Raw genomic sequence first — 15,650 nt, 5'->3', positions numbered from 1 at the left:
TCCGGCTTTGGACAGGCTGAGATTGAAATATCTCTGTCCGCACACTTTTGGTGACCCTGGCGAAGTGGCCTGGTATTGAAGTTAACCGTCTTAATAAATTTGATGTAAGCTCAAACCGCTTCGTCGATCGATGAGGATCTGGTGATCCACTTTTACGAGTTTATGGATAACCCAATTGACAAGTATCTGTCCAAGTTAGATCCATCGATTTTGGATCAACGCTACGACCTATACTAACCTTATATACATCAACTTTCCGTGGTTTTACTTCTCTAACCTCAAAGTTAAAAAAGCTAAATGTCTCGAGATTTGATGATCTTCAACAGTGGCAACAATTATTTGATAATTTGATCGAAGGGTATATAAGTACATACAGTTTGATGTAAAAACATAACCAATTATTTAGTTTCGAGAGAGAATGCTTGGAAGAAAAAACTGCTCTGGTTACACAGATGCCACTGTTGTTGGATCAGACAGTCTTCGGATGCATAAAAGTCTAACTAATAAGATTAACGTTCCTATCCAATAAACAAAAGAGAGCTTGAATGAGCTTCTAGAACAGCACTATATATATATATTGTATATATATATATTTCCTACAACATAATCACTAAGGTTCAGTATTATTCCATTACGAGTACAATAAAAGCCGAGAGCAATATTCAAACTGATCGTCATCCACCACGCACTAGCCATAACCATCTAATTGCGCTCGGTTTTCTGTAGTTTTATAGATTTGGGTCGTCAATATTTTTTAGCCTCTTAAGCCTCACAACGGCTAATAATATAAATAGAAAATAGTTTCACTTTCACCTTAGATCGCAGACCAAGTTCCAAATTAGAGTAGAACTCTATTTGAGATATACTCGTATTGCGAGTTCTCGGCAGACGATCAGAGCAACGATCGACTGCTTTTGTTATCAAAAGTTGATGTCTTACAGAATGAGCAGCGTATTTTGTTCATAAGTAAAATGTACAATACTTTAAATTTTCTAATATTGAATTTCTTTATTAATTCATTTAAAGTTTTGGCATAAAATTGGTTATATGAAATGGCTTCAATTTCTGGATGCTTTTATATGTTCTAAGATGGAATCAGGTACTAGATCTCTTCTGCAGTTTCACTTTGATCGCGTTTGGTGTCCTTAAAATAATGCCAGTTTCAAACCGCAAATCTTTTGAATCCATTAGTGATAAAATTTTAAACTTCTTTAACATATAAACCAACAAAGTTTTTATCTCCAACATGGTAAATTTTTGACCTTAAATAAAATTAAAGCATATGAAGATAATCAAATAAAATATCAAACCACAGTAAACTAACCAATGCAATTTCGTGGCCCAGCGCTAAAAGGTATGTAGGCGTAAGGATGCCTGCCCTCTGAGTTTTCTGGTGTAAAACGTGTCGGATCGAACCTGTTTGGTTCTGGAAAATACTTGGGATCGCGATGTATATCAAAAATATGTATGGAGATTTGAGTGCCCGCGGGCAAAAAGACGTTATTGGCAAGACTGGTATCGCGCATTACTTTGCGCATTATGCCCGGCACTGAGGGATACAGACGCAAAGTCTCCTTAATGAAACACTCAAGGTACTTCAGTTTGCCAAGATCATTGACATCCAGCTTTTGTAAATCATCTGTAGAAGAGAGGAATGAAAAGTATATACATATATATGTGTATATTTAATCTATGTAACGTTCAACAAACTGTCTATGTGCTCGAGTAACTCTTGATAGCATAACTCCTGCATTTCTGGGAACAGCGAGAGGTTCATCAGTGTAAATATCAGCGCCATCGAAGTGGTATCGAAACCTTCGAACATAAATGTGTCCACTTCCTCACAAATACCCGCATGATCAATGAGCCCATCACGTTCGGCATGTAATAGTGTGTCCAACATGGCGTAGCGTTTCTTTTTAGTAAAACCGAAGCTATATTAAATTAAGAATAATAATTAAGTAAAACAAAAATAAAAGAAAGAAGCGCAAATTTACTTTTCATCATTTGCCTGCTTAACCGGACTATGCTCCAACTCTGCGGCAAATAACTGTCGGCGTTTGTGTATGATATTGCTGGAGAAATCATGTACGGTTCTCAGATGTTTCTCCATTTTAGGTGCCATAAAAATATCATATATAGTATCGATCATATAGAAGGGATTACGAATACGTGCAACAAAAGCTTCCTCGATCATTTTAAAACTCGCACGATATTCTTGGTCATCAAGTTGTTCATCCAGTTTGACACCCAAAGCTGCCTCTGTGTGTGAAGTGTTAGAATCCGAAATTTAGCATTTGTTAAAGTTTTCGTATATTATCGATATTATCGCAATTCGTATATATGTTATATCTCAATACACACTCACTAACCACAAACGCTATTTAATGTAAATTTCGGTATGATTTCATTTACAGTGACTGCGTCAGTTTCTATGGCTTCTAATTTGTCCACGAATTTTTGGCTTTCCTCTCTATAATATAGTAATAAGTTGATGCCAATTTAAATAATAACGAAATACAAAAATAATATTAATCAAGCACAATTTTTATTGTACATATACATTTATGTTGGGTTAGTGCAAAATTAAATCAATTTTAGAAGGAAAAAATTTTAGACCATTGGCCAAGTGGTCATTGGCAATTCGAAATCATGCATTCTACGTGGAGTAGTCAAATATAAGTAATATAACATTTGAGAGTTATTAACTAGGTCTATGAATAGTAAAAAGTTTCATACAATCTGAGTCATCAAAATTACGCTGGACTAATAAAAATGTAAGCTCTAGTAACAAGTAATCCTTTATTTTTGAAACAGATGGATGGCTATAAGTATCTTGCGTTTTAGATAAAAATCCGTTCTAAGAAAAATTCTGAGACAGTCGTGCTTGACTCCCCAGAAAAAAAAAATAAATACGTTATACTATTTAACAGTATTGCTTTCACAAAGGCGAAAACGCAAACCAGGCGGCTAAGTTAGATACAGAAAGGACTTCGATCTATGGCTGCCACATAAATTAAGACACAAAACCTTATGGACCGATTTTACATCTGCGAATTGGAATAAAGTCGCTTCATTTCTGAAGGGTATGGTTACTGGTGATGAAAACACGAGCACAAAGTGAATCGAAATCGGTAGTGGTGGAATTGCGGCGAACCGGTGCAAATGGTAGCCAACCCTTGACCTTTTGGAAGGATTTGCTATATGTTTAGTGGGATCGGCTGAGAACCATCTACTATGAACTGTTCCCCTACTGCCAAATTTTTACCTGTACTGCCAACAATTGGACCGCCTGAAGGTAGTAATCGCTCAGAAACGGCCAGCTTGGACCAATAGAAAGAATTATGTTCCATAAGGACAGCAACAGACCATACACTTCGATAATGACTCGCCAGAAGCTCCAGAAGCTTGGTTGGGAGGTTCTTATACATCCATCTTATAGTCCGGACCTCAAGATAAGTTCGTGAACATCGAGTTTTCTACGAATAGGGACGAAGGTTTCTATGAGAGTGACGTTATGAAATTACTTTCAAAATGGCAATAAGTTGAACAAAGCGGTGCATATTTGAACTTGACCAGATCATTCTAACTATGATAAATAAAACCTTAAATTTAATCCAAGAATAATGGATTTCTTTAGACAACGCCGTATTTCATAAGAGCCTTAAAAATGAAAGAACTTGCAGATATAATTGTCGAACTGAGTATCTATAATTACTTATTATATAATGGCTATTGGATACATTAATTATGGATTTAATGGCTCATACTAACTTTAGCTTTAACTTTAGATTGAATATTTGAACCGATTTTACTTTATCTCCCAGTTATCACTAATTAATGCTTATAATTTTTATTTTATGTACTTATAAGTAAATAATGATTATAAATATTGTTGTATGGTCTTATTAGTAAGCACTCACTTGAAAACCTCCTCATATTGTCCAAGTATATTGAAATGAAAGGCGGGTGTTAACATTTTTCTGCGCGTATGCCATTTTTTATCTAAAATATAAAATTGTATAAGAAAGAGTTTAGTAACTTTAAATAAAGGTATATGTAATATATATATAAATAACCTTACAAAATTATCATACAGCATTTTTTAATCATTGTAATCACAATACTTTTAAGTAACGCCGTACCAATTAATTACCTGTTGATGTCAGTAGACCCGTGTGTAGGAATGGTTCGAGGAAATTGTATGCAATACCTTTCGTAATCAGATTCTTATCATTCAGCAATAATTCAGCATCTTCGGCGGTAATTACATTATAGAAAGTCGTAAATAGTCCATATTCCACATAGCTTTTAAGCAGAGTGGTCGCTGAAATGCGACAGCTATCGAAGAGTACAACTGCAATTTTGTAAATTATTATTATTACTAGTATCTATTGTTTAGTACATATGTATGTAGGTATGTAGGTGTGCTTAGTATTCTAACCATTATCAGCGCCAAAATAATCGAAAACATTTGCAAATATTGTCTCCGCCTTCGCCTGCGGCACAATATGCTCCAGCGGTGTACCGTCAACGGTTTTTAAGCGCTTGGCAAAAAATGCCATTACACAATAATCCCGATTTAGCTTGTATAGCCAGGCGGCAAGAAAAGCCAAAGCGACGATGAATAGCTGGAGCCACATTGCACAAACTCCACAATTATCTTACATAGGTATACCTATCTGAGCGTAGGTATGTATTATGCACTCGCAAGCAAAGCTTCAGGGTTTGGTTTGTATTAAACCTTTTTTTTTTTAAGGAGAGTATTAATTTAGTTTAACTATGCGCCAGAGCGATCAAAACATAACTGAGCTCTTGTTTTAGAAGCTCTGCGGAATTGCATGAATTTTAAGATAGTTCGTAACAGTATGTACCTTTGCATGTATATGAATACCGTGGCGTATAACATGTAATAAAAGCTGGTGTGTGTATACTAGGAGCAAATGGGGCGGATGGGGTGCAAATGCTGTATTTGAATATTAGATGAGGTATGACTGACAGATGAATTTAAATACAGGTATATACATATGCACGTATGACGGGCAATGATATATAGTATATGTGTACATACATACATATATGCATATGTTCATATAGATATAAGTAAAAATGAATTTATTTGTGATTATTGTTTTTGTTTCGAGCTTATTTTAATGCAGTAATAAATTGAATTAATTTTTATACCATAAGCCGGGTATATTAAGTTTGTCACGAAGTTAGTAACAGCCAAAAGAAAATGTCGGAAACCTTACAAAGTTAGTATATAAATGATCAGCGTGATCTAATTTTTTTGTTATCTTATACATTTGCTGCTTAATTCACAATTTAATTTATACCCATTATATACAAGTTCTAAAATGAAATTTATTCTAAGTATAATTCTTAATGCGGTTTATTAATTGGCTTTAATACAATACTTACTTTGGGTAATAATTTAACACCTTCTAGGAGTTCCTTGAGTAAAAGGTTTCTAATGAGATACTTAAAATTTAAATAAATACAAACTCCCGCAATTTTAAATCGTTTTTACTGACTTCTTTTACTTCAGAAATAACGATTTTTTTATCATATATACGAATATTAATGTAATGTATTATTTACTAAAAAATAATTTAAAAATTATTTCTGCATCTTTTTATACATATATTAAGTGTTGACAAATTCTTATTTTAAGCATAAAAAATAATGAAACCAATTCAAAAATGTCCCCATTATATTTTTATTCCCACTATTTTCCAGCCACACAAAGTCGTTGTGCGCTCAGTTACTTTTATATAAAAAGTGGCAGCACTCGTCGCAGCGGGAATGCAACTGTCAGTTCACAAACAATAACAAGAATTGTGAACACAAAGCAAACCGTCAAAGTGTCGAAACATTCCCTCCCGACCGTAGGTTCCAAATAGTGGCATTAGAGCAAAACTGATTTGTGGTGTCTGTTGGAATTTTTATAAAACTTTAGTGTTTAAGTAGATTGAGACAAAAGTTTAAAAAATATTTTAATTTATATAAAACTAAAAATGCATGTTTCCATTCATGTGTGAATTGGTGCTGCGTTTCCAAGTGTTTTCCATGTTAGTAGTGTGTATTCTACGTGTGTAGCGAGTTTCTACTCCGGTGTGCCGATTTGTTAAATATTGGCGTTCCTATGCGGTTTTTGTAATCAGTGTAAAAAAATTGCATTTGCAGCAATTTATGAATTTGCAATGTACAAACTTCACGAAATCTTAATCGAATATCATGAAATTGTAATAGAAAATCAACGCAACCATAATTTATAAACGGAATAAAAACGTTTGTTCCAACGCTGTGACGTAGATTTCATCTCGTGCCAATTATACAGCAGCCTTTGCTTTTGCCTAGACAGCAATAAAAAGCCAACCCACAAGTATACAATTACAACAAAAACGGGACGTCCAGCAGCGGAGAGTGCCTTTAGAGTGTGAGATTTTAGGATATGAAAAACGTCTTCTGATTGCCTGCCTCAAATTGACTCCATTAAGGTGAATATACAGAATTGTATAGCTTTTATGCATGCGGAACTAAATTAATTTTTGTTTCACCCCCGCAAGTGTGGGACATGGAACATTTTGTGAAGATGTATAGATGTAAGAAGATGTATGCGGCGAAGAGCAGTACTTGTTTTTTAATTAATGTGGTACTAGAACAAATCTACAATTAATTTTACAGTTGTACGGTGTTACATATAAATTAATGGTAAAAGTGGAGTACTATATGACATTAAATACACACAAATTATTGAAGGGGTGTGAAGTTAGATACCTACTTAGACAATAAATAAATTTACAATGGTAAAAATTCTATAAGTATCCATATATAAAGTACAGTATGCATACATACATATATATGTATACATAATAGTAGTTGCAAGAGTTAGCTGATAATGTGTGAAAGGATTTGACTTCGTTATTATTCATTAGATTGCAACGTGCTTTTTCGAATAGAACATATCTACATACATATGTATGCATATATGTACATATAGCGAATGTGTATATATATTATTGTAGTATACTTATATAAGACATTCCGGCCCAACTTTTAATTAGTCCAAATGTCTTTCTATTAACAAAGAAAAATACGACATTTTTTATATTATATGCTACAAAAAATATATATCTTTTAGCAAAATAAAAAAAAATGTCAACAGTTCGTGCGTTTAAGTGATGGTGATTATTTCTTATATTTTTACTAGCTATTGTTTTAAAGATGTTTTTAGACAGTAGAATTATGTGTGACTTTGTATACTGCTTACCTTTTGAAAAGCGTTTAAATTACTAGTTAATTTAAGTTTCCTTGTGACAAAGGCATTAGAGTGAGTACGGCGTGGGACCACCATTTGAAGTAGTACGGTAGTACACGCATATTATTAGTGAATTAAAAAACTTGACAAACCGTCTAAAAATGAGATATGCCAAAGAATATAAATGAACATTTGTACATGCATATGGGTTGACAGTCCTTAGATGGATAAAAATTCGGATTCAATACGGTTACGTAGAACGGACTGTCGCAGGCATATGTAATCATAGGTATTGAAAGACGAATATTCAATATTCAATACAAAATTTATTTTGCGTGCGAGTAGACATAATATTAATTTTTATTCAATTTAGAAATGTCGCGTGTTTAGAAATTTTTCATTTATCAGCAATTCTGATGATTCTTATAGTACACACACAAGTTAAAACGCATAAAAAACTGTAAAAAGCGCTAACAAGCGAAAAAGTGGAACAGAAATAATAATTAAAATATTTTATATATGTACATACAAAATATACAATCTATACAAATAAACTTATTTAAAAACGACGAATGCTGATTACACTTGAAATACTTAATTTTGTACGTCGTTATCAATTTTATTTACTTCATTAATAATGTTGGGTTTCCATTAATATGAACGACCCTGTATCACGAAAGCGAAAAAAAGAAGAAAGCAACTATTTACTAAGTTTTTGGTTTTGTCTTTGCCTTTGTTTACCTCTTTTGATTTTTACACGCATACATACATATATACATGTAGTTCATTCAACCCAATCGCAGCGGAATGCTAATAAAGTTGACCGCTCAGATAATAACATTGCGGCTTTATAGTATCTAATCGCTTATAAAAAAGTCGCAGGTAACAAAAAATTTTTAGTGCCTTTCCGTTTAACGCCAATTGAAGCTACTTGTGTTTATTTATCACAAATGTTTGTATTTGATTAATCATTCCATGTGATTTAATTACTCTAGCTACCATATGTATGTATGTTTAATCGTTCTGTTTGTTCAACGGCATTTGTTATTCGCTCAATTTGATGAATATTTTGTAAACATATGGTTTTATTCTATTCAATTGCTTATATTAATAACAAAATTAGTAATCGCCTATTCTCTTATATATATTATTTTGTATGTATGTATCTGTATTAGTGGGCCATTGGTTTAATTTTGTTGTTTTGCGAAATTAGAAAAAATGCATCTACACGTGCCATTATTTCTGGCACAAGTAAAATTGCAATGTTTATGCATAACTGCATGCTTTGTTATTGATATTGATATACTTTTGGATTTATACCCTTGACGAAAAAAGAAAGTTAAAAAGTATAGTTAATTGAACGGGATATAAATTAATTCTATTTTTTTTTGATATTTTAATGTTTTTAGAAATTATTAAATTTTTATAAACAAAGCATATGAATTATTAATAACTGTAGCAAATAAATGTGGTTTATTCATATTTCACATAATATGTATAGTAGGTACTCATACAATCAATTATTGTTTCAGTTGAGCTTTTATTTCTTGGAATTGTATTGCAATGTCTCGATCATAAATTCAGAATTTAAATATAAACACAATTCAAAGAAAATTAATTATCAGCCGTCATGAAAAGGGGTTTCACAAATGCTCTATAGTAAAATTTTTTAAATGTGAACAAATTAAGCTTAAGGTAGTAGGAGCATTTTATTATCTGCTAAACTTGCTTTTCACTCACTATTAATCACTATTGTTAATATTTTCTGTATTTTATTGATCTAGTAAAAGTAATACAATGATCAATGTAGTTTCATAAAGTCAAATAAGTTTTTTATGTTTTTCTCATCAATTTCTTGTTTACATTTTGATGATTTTCTGTGGTTTACAATCTATTTGTATTCAGCTTTTCCTCCAAAAACATATTTTTATTGAGTGGAATGTTTGAAAAATATACATATATACTTGTATGAATCATAAAAACAAAGCATAAAAGCTGATTTTGACGTTATGCTTTAAAATATTTTGACTAATTGTCGGCTATCGATACAACCTTATATAAGGTTTGCTGCTAGCTAACAAGGAGAAGAAGAATTCAACTTACTACCACAAAGAGCGAAATAACGACAAAGTAAAGAAATGAAAACAAGCAGAAATAAGCAAAAAAAAATTGTATTTAATAATCACATCATATCAAAATTTGAAAATTTATATATATAATAATATTTTTTAGCCCAACTCAAAACTATTAAATCAAACCAAATTTAAGCAAATGCGTCAAATATCGCTTGTTTACACTTGTGTTTTAACAGCCGTTTCTTTGTATGGCAGTAGCTATTCAACAATTAATTTCACTAGAAAAAAACTAGCAGCTTTTCTTCATCTTACACTCTTAACTTGTGCTCTATTTTTTTAGTTTCTTAGGCTAAGTAACTCTTTTCTAGCAGCAACTTGACTATTTAGTGATAGTAAACAGTTAAGAAAACAATCTCTAATTGAATTATGTGTAGGTTTAAATATGGTGAACAGTTGTCAAATAATGAACGTTTTTTAATAGGTATAAATTAAATATCTATTGTATTTGATTAGAAACTCATTTGTTTAAATGTTAACAAGTGTTGATATATTTTTTTGGGTAAACATAAGTTTTTGCCTAAATTTTTCGTCTATAGCCAAGAATGTTGGAGACAAGACTGTGACATTCAACATCTTAACCTTAACGAACTGTGAAATGTTCGTTATAAGTGTAAATAAAGCCTCATTCATGGTGTCACAAACCAATGTAGTTTTCTGTCAAACGCATTCCAAAAAAAGTAACGGAATGTAATTGTCGTAATCACTATTTCTATCATTTAGTCTTTCAATTTTTGAGATATCAGTCTGAAAATTTGTACGCGTTCTTTTCTATCCAAAAAACTGTTCATTTGTCGTAACCGTCGATATTGGACCATTATAGTATATAGCTGCCATACGAACTGATCGATCAAAATCAAGTCTTTGTTTGGAAAACTTTTATATCTAAAAGATATCTTCCTGATATTTGGCATAGGAATATACTACCAGGAATATACTACAATCTTAGAACATATTGTTCAGATCAAACCACCATGTCATATAGCTTATAGCAGCATAAATTAGGTTGATATGCCTGGAAAATCATAAAAGGCATTGAATATATAAATTTTAGACTTTTTTCTTATTTTATTTGCAATAATTTATATGTGTTGTTTCGATTTATTGCAAAATTGCTCAATTTATTTTCTTTCATCCGAATAGTATACACCTTTTCGCTTTGCTGCGTGCATGGTATAGAACTCCATCAGTTATTAGTACGCTTTCGTGCTACTATATTTCCATCAGCTGCCCACTTTCGCTCCCCATACATATATATGTACACAATTATGTATTAATTGATCTTTTGCTTCCCATGCTTTGTGCTTTTGTTTTTCATTTCAGTCGATATTCATTTTTCCTTCACAATATATCTTTTACTTTTCAATTGCAAATTTATTAATTCATTTTTTTCTTTGTTCAGCTATTTTTAAATTGTGCCAGTTTGTCGCCCATACAAACGTAGATACTTGTACATATGTACATACAAATATGTATGTGTATGTAGCTCTGTGCATTGGTGTGTAGTGATTATACCATGGATTGAAACGACGCAACATTTAAGCCCACTTGTCCGCACTAGATATTCAACGTACACATGTATGTATGTTTGGCTATGTATATTTATACTTGTATATATGATATGTATGTATATGAAAATGTGTTAAAACATGCCGGCAGCCGTACGTTCGGGGATTTATAAGCGCCAACAGCTGTCGCCGTTGTGACCAACATTGTGCGCGTCCGCTCACCTTATTCGCGTGTATTTATTTGCCCACCCCAGACATGTGGTGGCGATTGTGAACGGCTGCTGCAACGACGACGCCGTCGCTGGTGTTGTTTACGGCAGTGGCAGCGCCAAAGTTATCATCGCCTTAGCTGTGTCCGTTCACTTTGCGCCACTTTAGTGCTGAGGTGTTTCGGCCAGGCCATTGGTGGCACTAATAGAGTCTGCCGCTTTAGTGCTGCATCATTTTGCTAACGTTTCAGTTGTAATTAACGTGCGAATCCAATTGGTAGTGATTGTCGTTGTAACTACTTCCCCAACAATGGCAGTTCGTCGTAGATTTGCTAGTGTATTGATAACTCACTACTGAGCCGACCGCATGCATTCATTATTGGTCGTGTTTTTGTTATTGTGCTGCTGCATGACGTCGCTAAATTTCAGCTAACTCGGGTTTTATTGCTCGTTGCTTTATTTGTGTGCACTGCATTTTAGGGAGCGAAATTTTCCGTGAATACCCGCAAGAAATGTTGAGAAAAATGCTGTTGGCGCGAAGGTAGGCGGAAAATATACAGTTTCCCATTGCATGTTTTTGTCATTGTTGTAATTGTGTGATGAAACAGGTGATTAATCCATGGAAATGAAACAACAAATAATAACAATAAATTTGAAATAAGAAAATAAAAGAGTAATAATTATATAAATGCATAAACTCATTGTTAACCGAAAATGTCAAAAATATATTCACAAAAACTATTTTAATTAACTTAAATAATAAACAAAATGAAATAAATTAATTAAAAATTTAACAAGAAATTGTACTATTATATTAAATTATTACTCAAAATAAAAAAACCACAAAAAACAATAATAAGAAATAATAAAACAAAAATATTAACAACCGCAATTGTCAAAAATATATTTACAAAAACATAACTAATTATAAAAAAACAACAATTAACCTAAAAAAAAATTCATAATTTAGCAATAACTTGTGCTATTATATTGAATTTTTATAAAATTAATAATAATTCATTTATTAGTTAATAATGCTTAAATTTTCTGATCAGTTGTGTCTAATGAAAAAAATTGTGAAAAAACATAAATAAACGAATTAAAAATTGTCTGCCTCTCTTGCTGACGTTGATGCTTATATACATAAATAGTGACCATTTGGTAAGCTTAGAATTTCCAAAAGCACCGACGACCTACACGTTTTTGTAATTTCAGCAGTATGAGTCGGAGGTCTTGAACCTTAAATATTTAACAAGTACCAAAATGTGCAGAGAATTATGAAAACCCCAGTGAAACCAAAGTTTCTTAAAATGCTTATAAACTATATATAATATATTATGGTATTAAAGGATTAAAGTTCTCAGAACTGCCAAAAAAGGTCACTGAGTGCTAAAAAAATGTCTAATAAAAATACGCGTGAAATTTAATCTAGAATTGAACAGTGCTAAGAAAAAAATATTTCTTTAAAAAAATGTTGAATTCAGATATGAATACCAGACATACAGCAAGCAAGCCCAGCTTGGTATGATCAATCCAAAATCGATGAAATTAATAAAGAAATGGTGAAAATTAGTTGTGAAATGTCAAAGTATTTTCACATATTTTTGCGATAAAATTTTTTGGAATTGGACGTAAAAGTTTTTACAGTGTATCAATGCACTCTTTGATAAAAAAAAATGAATTATAAAAAATCGATTTTTGTTTTGTGCATACATATACCTATATCGAATGTACATACATATATTTGAAAATGTTCTTCGAAAATTTGAAGGTGAAGTATTTATAAACTTAGTGTAATTGACTCCCAAAAGTTTAAACGAGTTTTTCTGCAGACAATGTTTTTAAATTCGGTGAAAAAATTTTCTCTCAAACGGCTGGACCGATCAGCTGTACCGATATATTGCATGTTTTTGTCATTGTTGTAATTGTGTGATGAAACAGGTGATTAATCCATGGAAATGAAACAACAAATAATAACAATAAATTTGAAATAAGAAAATAAAAGAGTAATAATTATATAAATGCATAAACTCATTGTTAACCGAAAATGTCAAAAATATATTCACAAAAACTATTTTAATTAACTTAAACAATAAACAAAATGAAATAAATTTATTAAAAATTTAACAAGAAATTGTACTATTATATTAAATTATTACTCAAAATAAAAAAACCACAAAAAACAATAATAAGAAATAATAAAACAAAAATATTAACAACCGCAATTGTCAAAAATATATTTACAAAAACATAACTAATTATAAAAAAACAACAATTAACCTAAAAAAAATTCATAATTTAGCAATAACTTGTGCTATTATATTGAATTTTTATAAAATTAATAATAATTCATTTATTAGTTAATAATGCTTAAATTTTCTGATCAGTTGTGTCTAATGAAAAAAATTGTGAAAAAACATAAATAAACGAATTAAAAATTGTCTGCCTCTCTTGCTGACGTTGATGCTTATATACATAAATAGTGACCATTTGGTAAGCTTAGAATTTCCAAAAGCACCGACGACCTACACGTTTTTGTAATTTCAGCAGTATGAGTCGGAGGTCTTGAACCTTAAATATTTAACAAGTACCAAAATGTGCAGAGAATTATGAAAACCCCAGTGAAACCAAAGTTTCTTAAAATGCTTATAAACTATATATAATATATTATGGTATTAAAGGATTAAAGTTCTCAGAACTGCCAAAAAAGGTCACTGAGTGCTAAAAAAATGTCTAATAAAAATACGCGTGAAATTTAATCTAGAATTGAACAGTGCTAAGAAAAAAATATTTCTTTAAAAAAATGTTGAATTCAGATATGAATACCAGACATACAGCAAGCAAGCCCAGCTTGGTATGATCAATCCAAAATCGATGAAATTAATAAAGAAATGGTGAAAATTAGTTGTGAAATGTCAAAGTATTTTCACATATTTTTGCGATAAAATTTATGCGAATTAGACGTAAAAGTTTTTACAGTGTATCAATACACTTTTTGATAAAAAAAATGAATTATAAAAAATCGATTTTTGTTTTGTGCATACATATACCTATATCGAATGTACATACATATATTTGAAAATGTTCTTCGAAAATTTGAAGGTGAAGTATTTATAAACTTAGTGTAATTGACTCCCAAAAGTTTAAACGAGTTTTTCTGCAGACAATGTTTTTAAATTCGGTGAAAAAATTTTCTCTCAAACGGCTGGACTGATCAGCTGTACCGATATATTTGTCAAATAATGATCAAATGAATAAGATTTTGACAATAATTTAGAATTTTTAAGCCACTCTGAAGCTTAAATTTTTTCACCAAAACGATTAATTTTTTTTTTTTTTGGTAAGCCACCATTTTGTTTAAAACCAATATTTCGACTGGTCCTTTGGTCATTACCTGCTTACATCTATAGTAATCATAAGTTTTTTTAAATTTTTGGTTTGAGATAATTTTAAGCAGAAAAATTTTCCTCACGCCGATACGCTTTTCCGAAGGCTCTCCTGCAGTTCAGCTACGAAATCAAGGGAATACAAAAGTTTTCAAAATGAATCACCGGTTATTAAAGTCCATTGAATTCTGTAAATGTGCATTTATTTATTTATTAATTAAATAAAATTACGCTCAAATCACAAAAAATACGTTTTTTCTACTTGAAAACATTATCAACATTTTTCTAAAAATTGTATATAAACTTTACATTGTGTTGTCAGAAAGTAGGTCTATGCTGTAATGCTATATATTTACACATATTTTCTTTGCAATTATATTTAAAAATAGTTCAATTAATGTTTTTATTTTATATGGCAACTCTACCAAATAATTTGCCTTGTCGAAATAATTATTATAAAGGCGATATTTAACGCTTTGGTATTTAAACTGAATATCCTAGATGTGCCATAAAACTATATATCAATACAAAACTACATAGGTATAACTGTAATTGTATTAAAAGATGCATAAAAAATGCATATACGTACATACATACTTATGCATATGTATGTTAGTATGTCAAATGACCCATCATGCATATTTCATTAAGCCGCATTATGCAGATTGCAGCAAGATATTGCATGCACCGCGTCTGCCACAACGCCCTACGCCGTTGTAATTGTTGTTGTTGTTGCTTTTAGTGCATTCAGTGGGTTGTACGCATGGTATGAGTGATTGGCTGTGTCATTGCGCCGAAATATTACACACAAGTGTGCCGCAGGTTATGTATACGCCACGTTGCACCTTTCCACAGCCACTTCAATAGCAAAAAACAAAAAAAAAATTCATAATAAAATAAAAGCAAATACAATGAAAAGCCGCTTGAGCGTCTGCGCGCTGACAAGCATGTTGCATGCATTAACCGCTATAATGCTAACGGTCCTACATACATATGTTGACTGCATTTCATACCACATTATGCATTGGCTTATTATCCTTGAAAGGATAACTAAAATTGCTGGCATGTGCATTGTTTGCATTTTTATTTTTTATTTTTTATTTTTGTCACATTTGTCGTCAGCTCCCCAGCAGCTGCACCTTATCACAGCCTTA

At 31.5% G+C, this 15,650-nt stretch overlaps 2 protein-coding genes across 4 annotated transcripts in view; one reads left to right on the top strand and one right to left on the bottom strand.

The window, feature by feature from the left end:
* Positions 1-982: 982 nt before the first annotated feature.
* Positions 983-4,812, bottom strand: LOC106621402 (cytochrome P450 4p1). The gene is made up of 8 exons (XM_014240257.3): positions 4,445-4,812; positions 4,157-4,357; positions 3,924-4,005; positions 2,373-2,473; positions 1,998-2,262; positions 1,711-1,934; positions 1,325-1,639; positions 983-1,262 (listed from the first exon to the last, which is right to left on the bottom strand). Exons 1-8 carry the CDS (start codon positions 4,641-4,643, stop codon positions 1,096-1,098), a joined length of 1,554 nt encoding a protein of 517 aa, XP_014095732.2. The 5' UTR covers positions 4,644-4,812; the 3' UTR covers positions 983-1,095.
* A 1,059-nt stretch (positions 4,813-5,871) lies between these two features.
* Positions 5,872-15,650, top strand: part of fdl (fused lobes) — a 45,278-nt gene continuing 35,499 nt past the window's right edge. The window contains exons 1-2 of one of the 3 annotated variants that reach the window (XM_014240268.3): positions 5,872-6,500; positions 10,796-10,971. In XM_014240268.3, the coding sequence (XP_014095743.3) occupies positions 10,970-10,971 (2 nt within the window). In that variant the 5' untranslated portion in view covers positions 5,872-6,500; positions 10,796-10,969. Of the gene's footprint in view, positions 6,501-10,795; positions 10,972-11,289; positions 11,652-15,650 lie in introns of those variants that run through there. The other 2 variants (XM_014240270.3, XM_070109326.1) reach the window with 2 other exon arrangements.

Source organism: Bactrocera oleae, chromosome 4, assembly GCF_042242935.1.
Source record: "Bactrocera oleae isolate idBacOlea1 chromosome 4, idBacOlea1, whole genome shotgun sequence".
Classification (NCBI taxonomy): domain Eukaryota; kingdom Metazoa; phylum Arthropoda; class Insecta; order Diptera; family Tephritidae; genus Bactrocera; species Bactrocera oleae.
The sequence above is the reverse complement of the archived record's forward strand: the minus strand, read 5'-3'. Positions and strand labels throughout refer to the sequence as shown.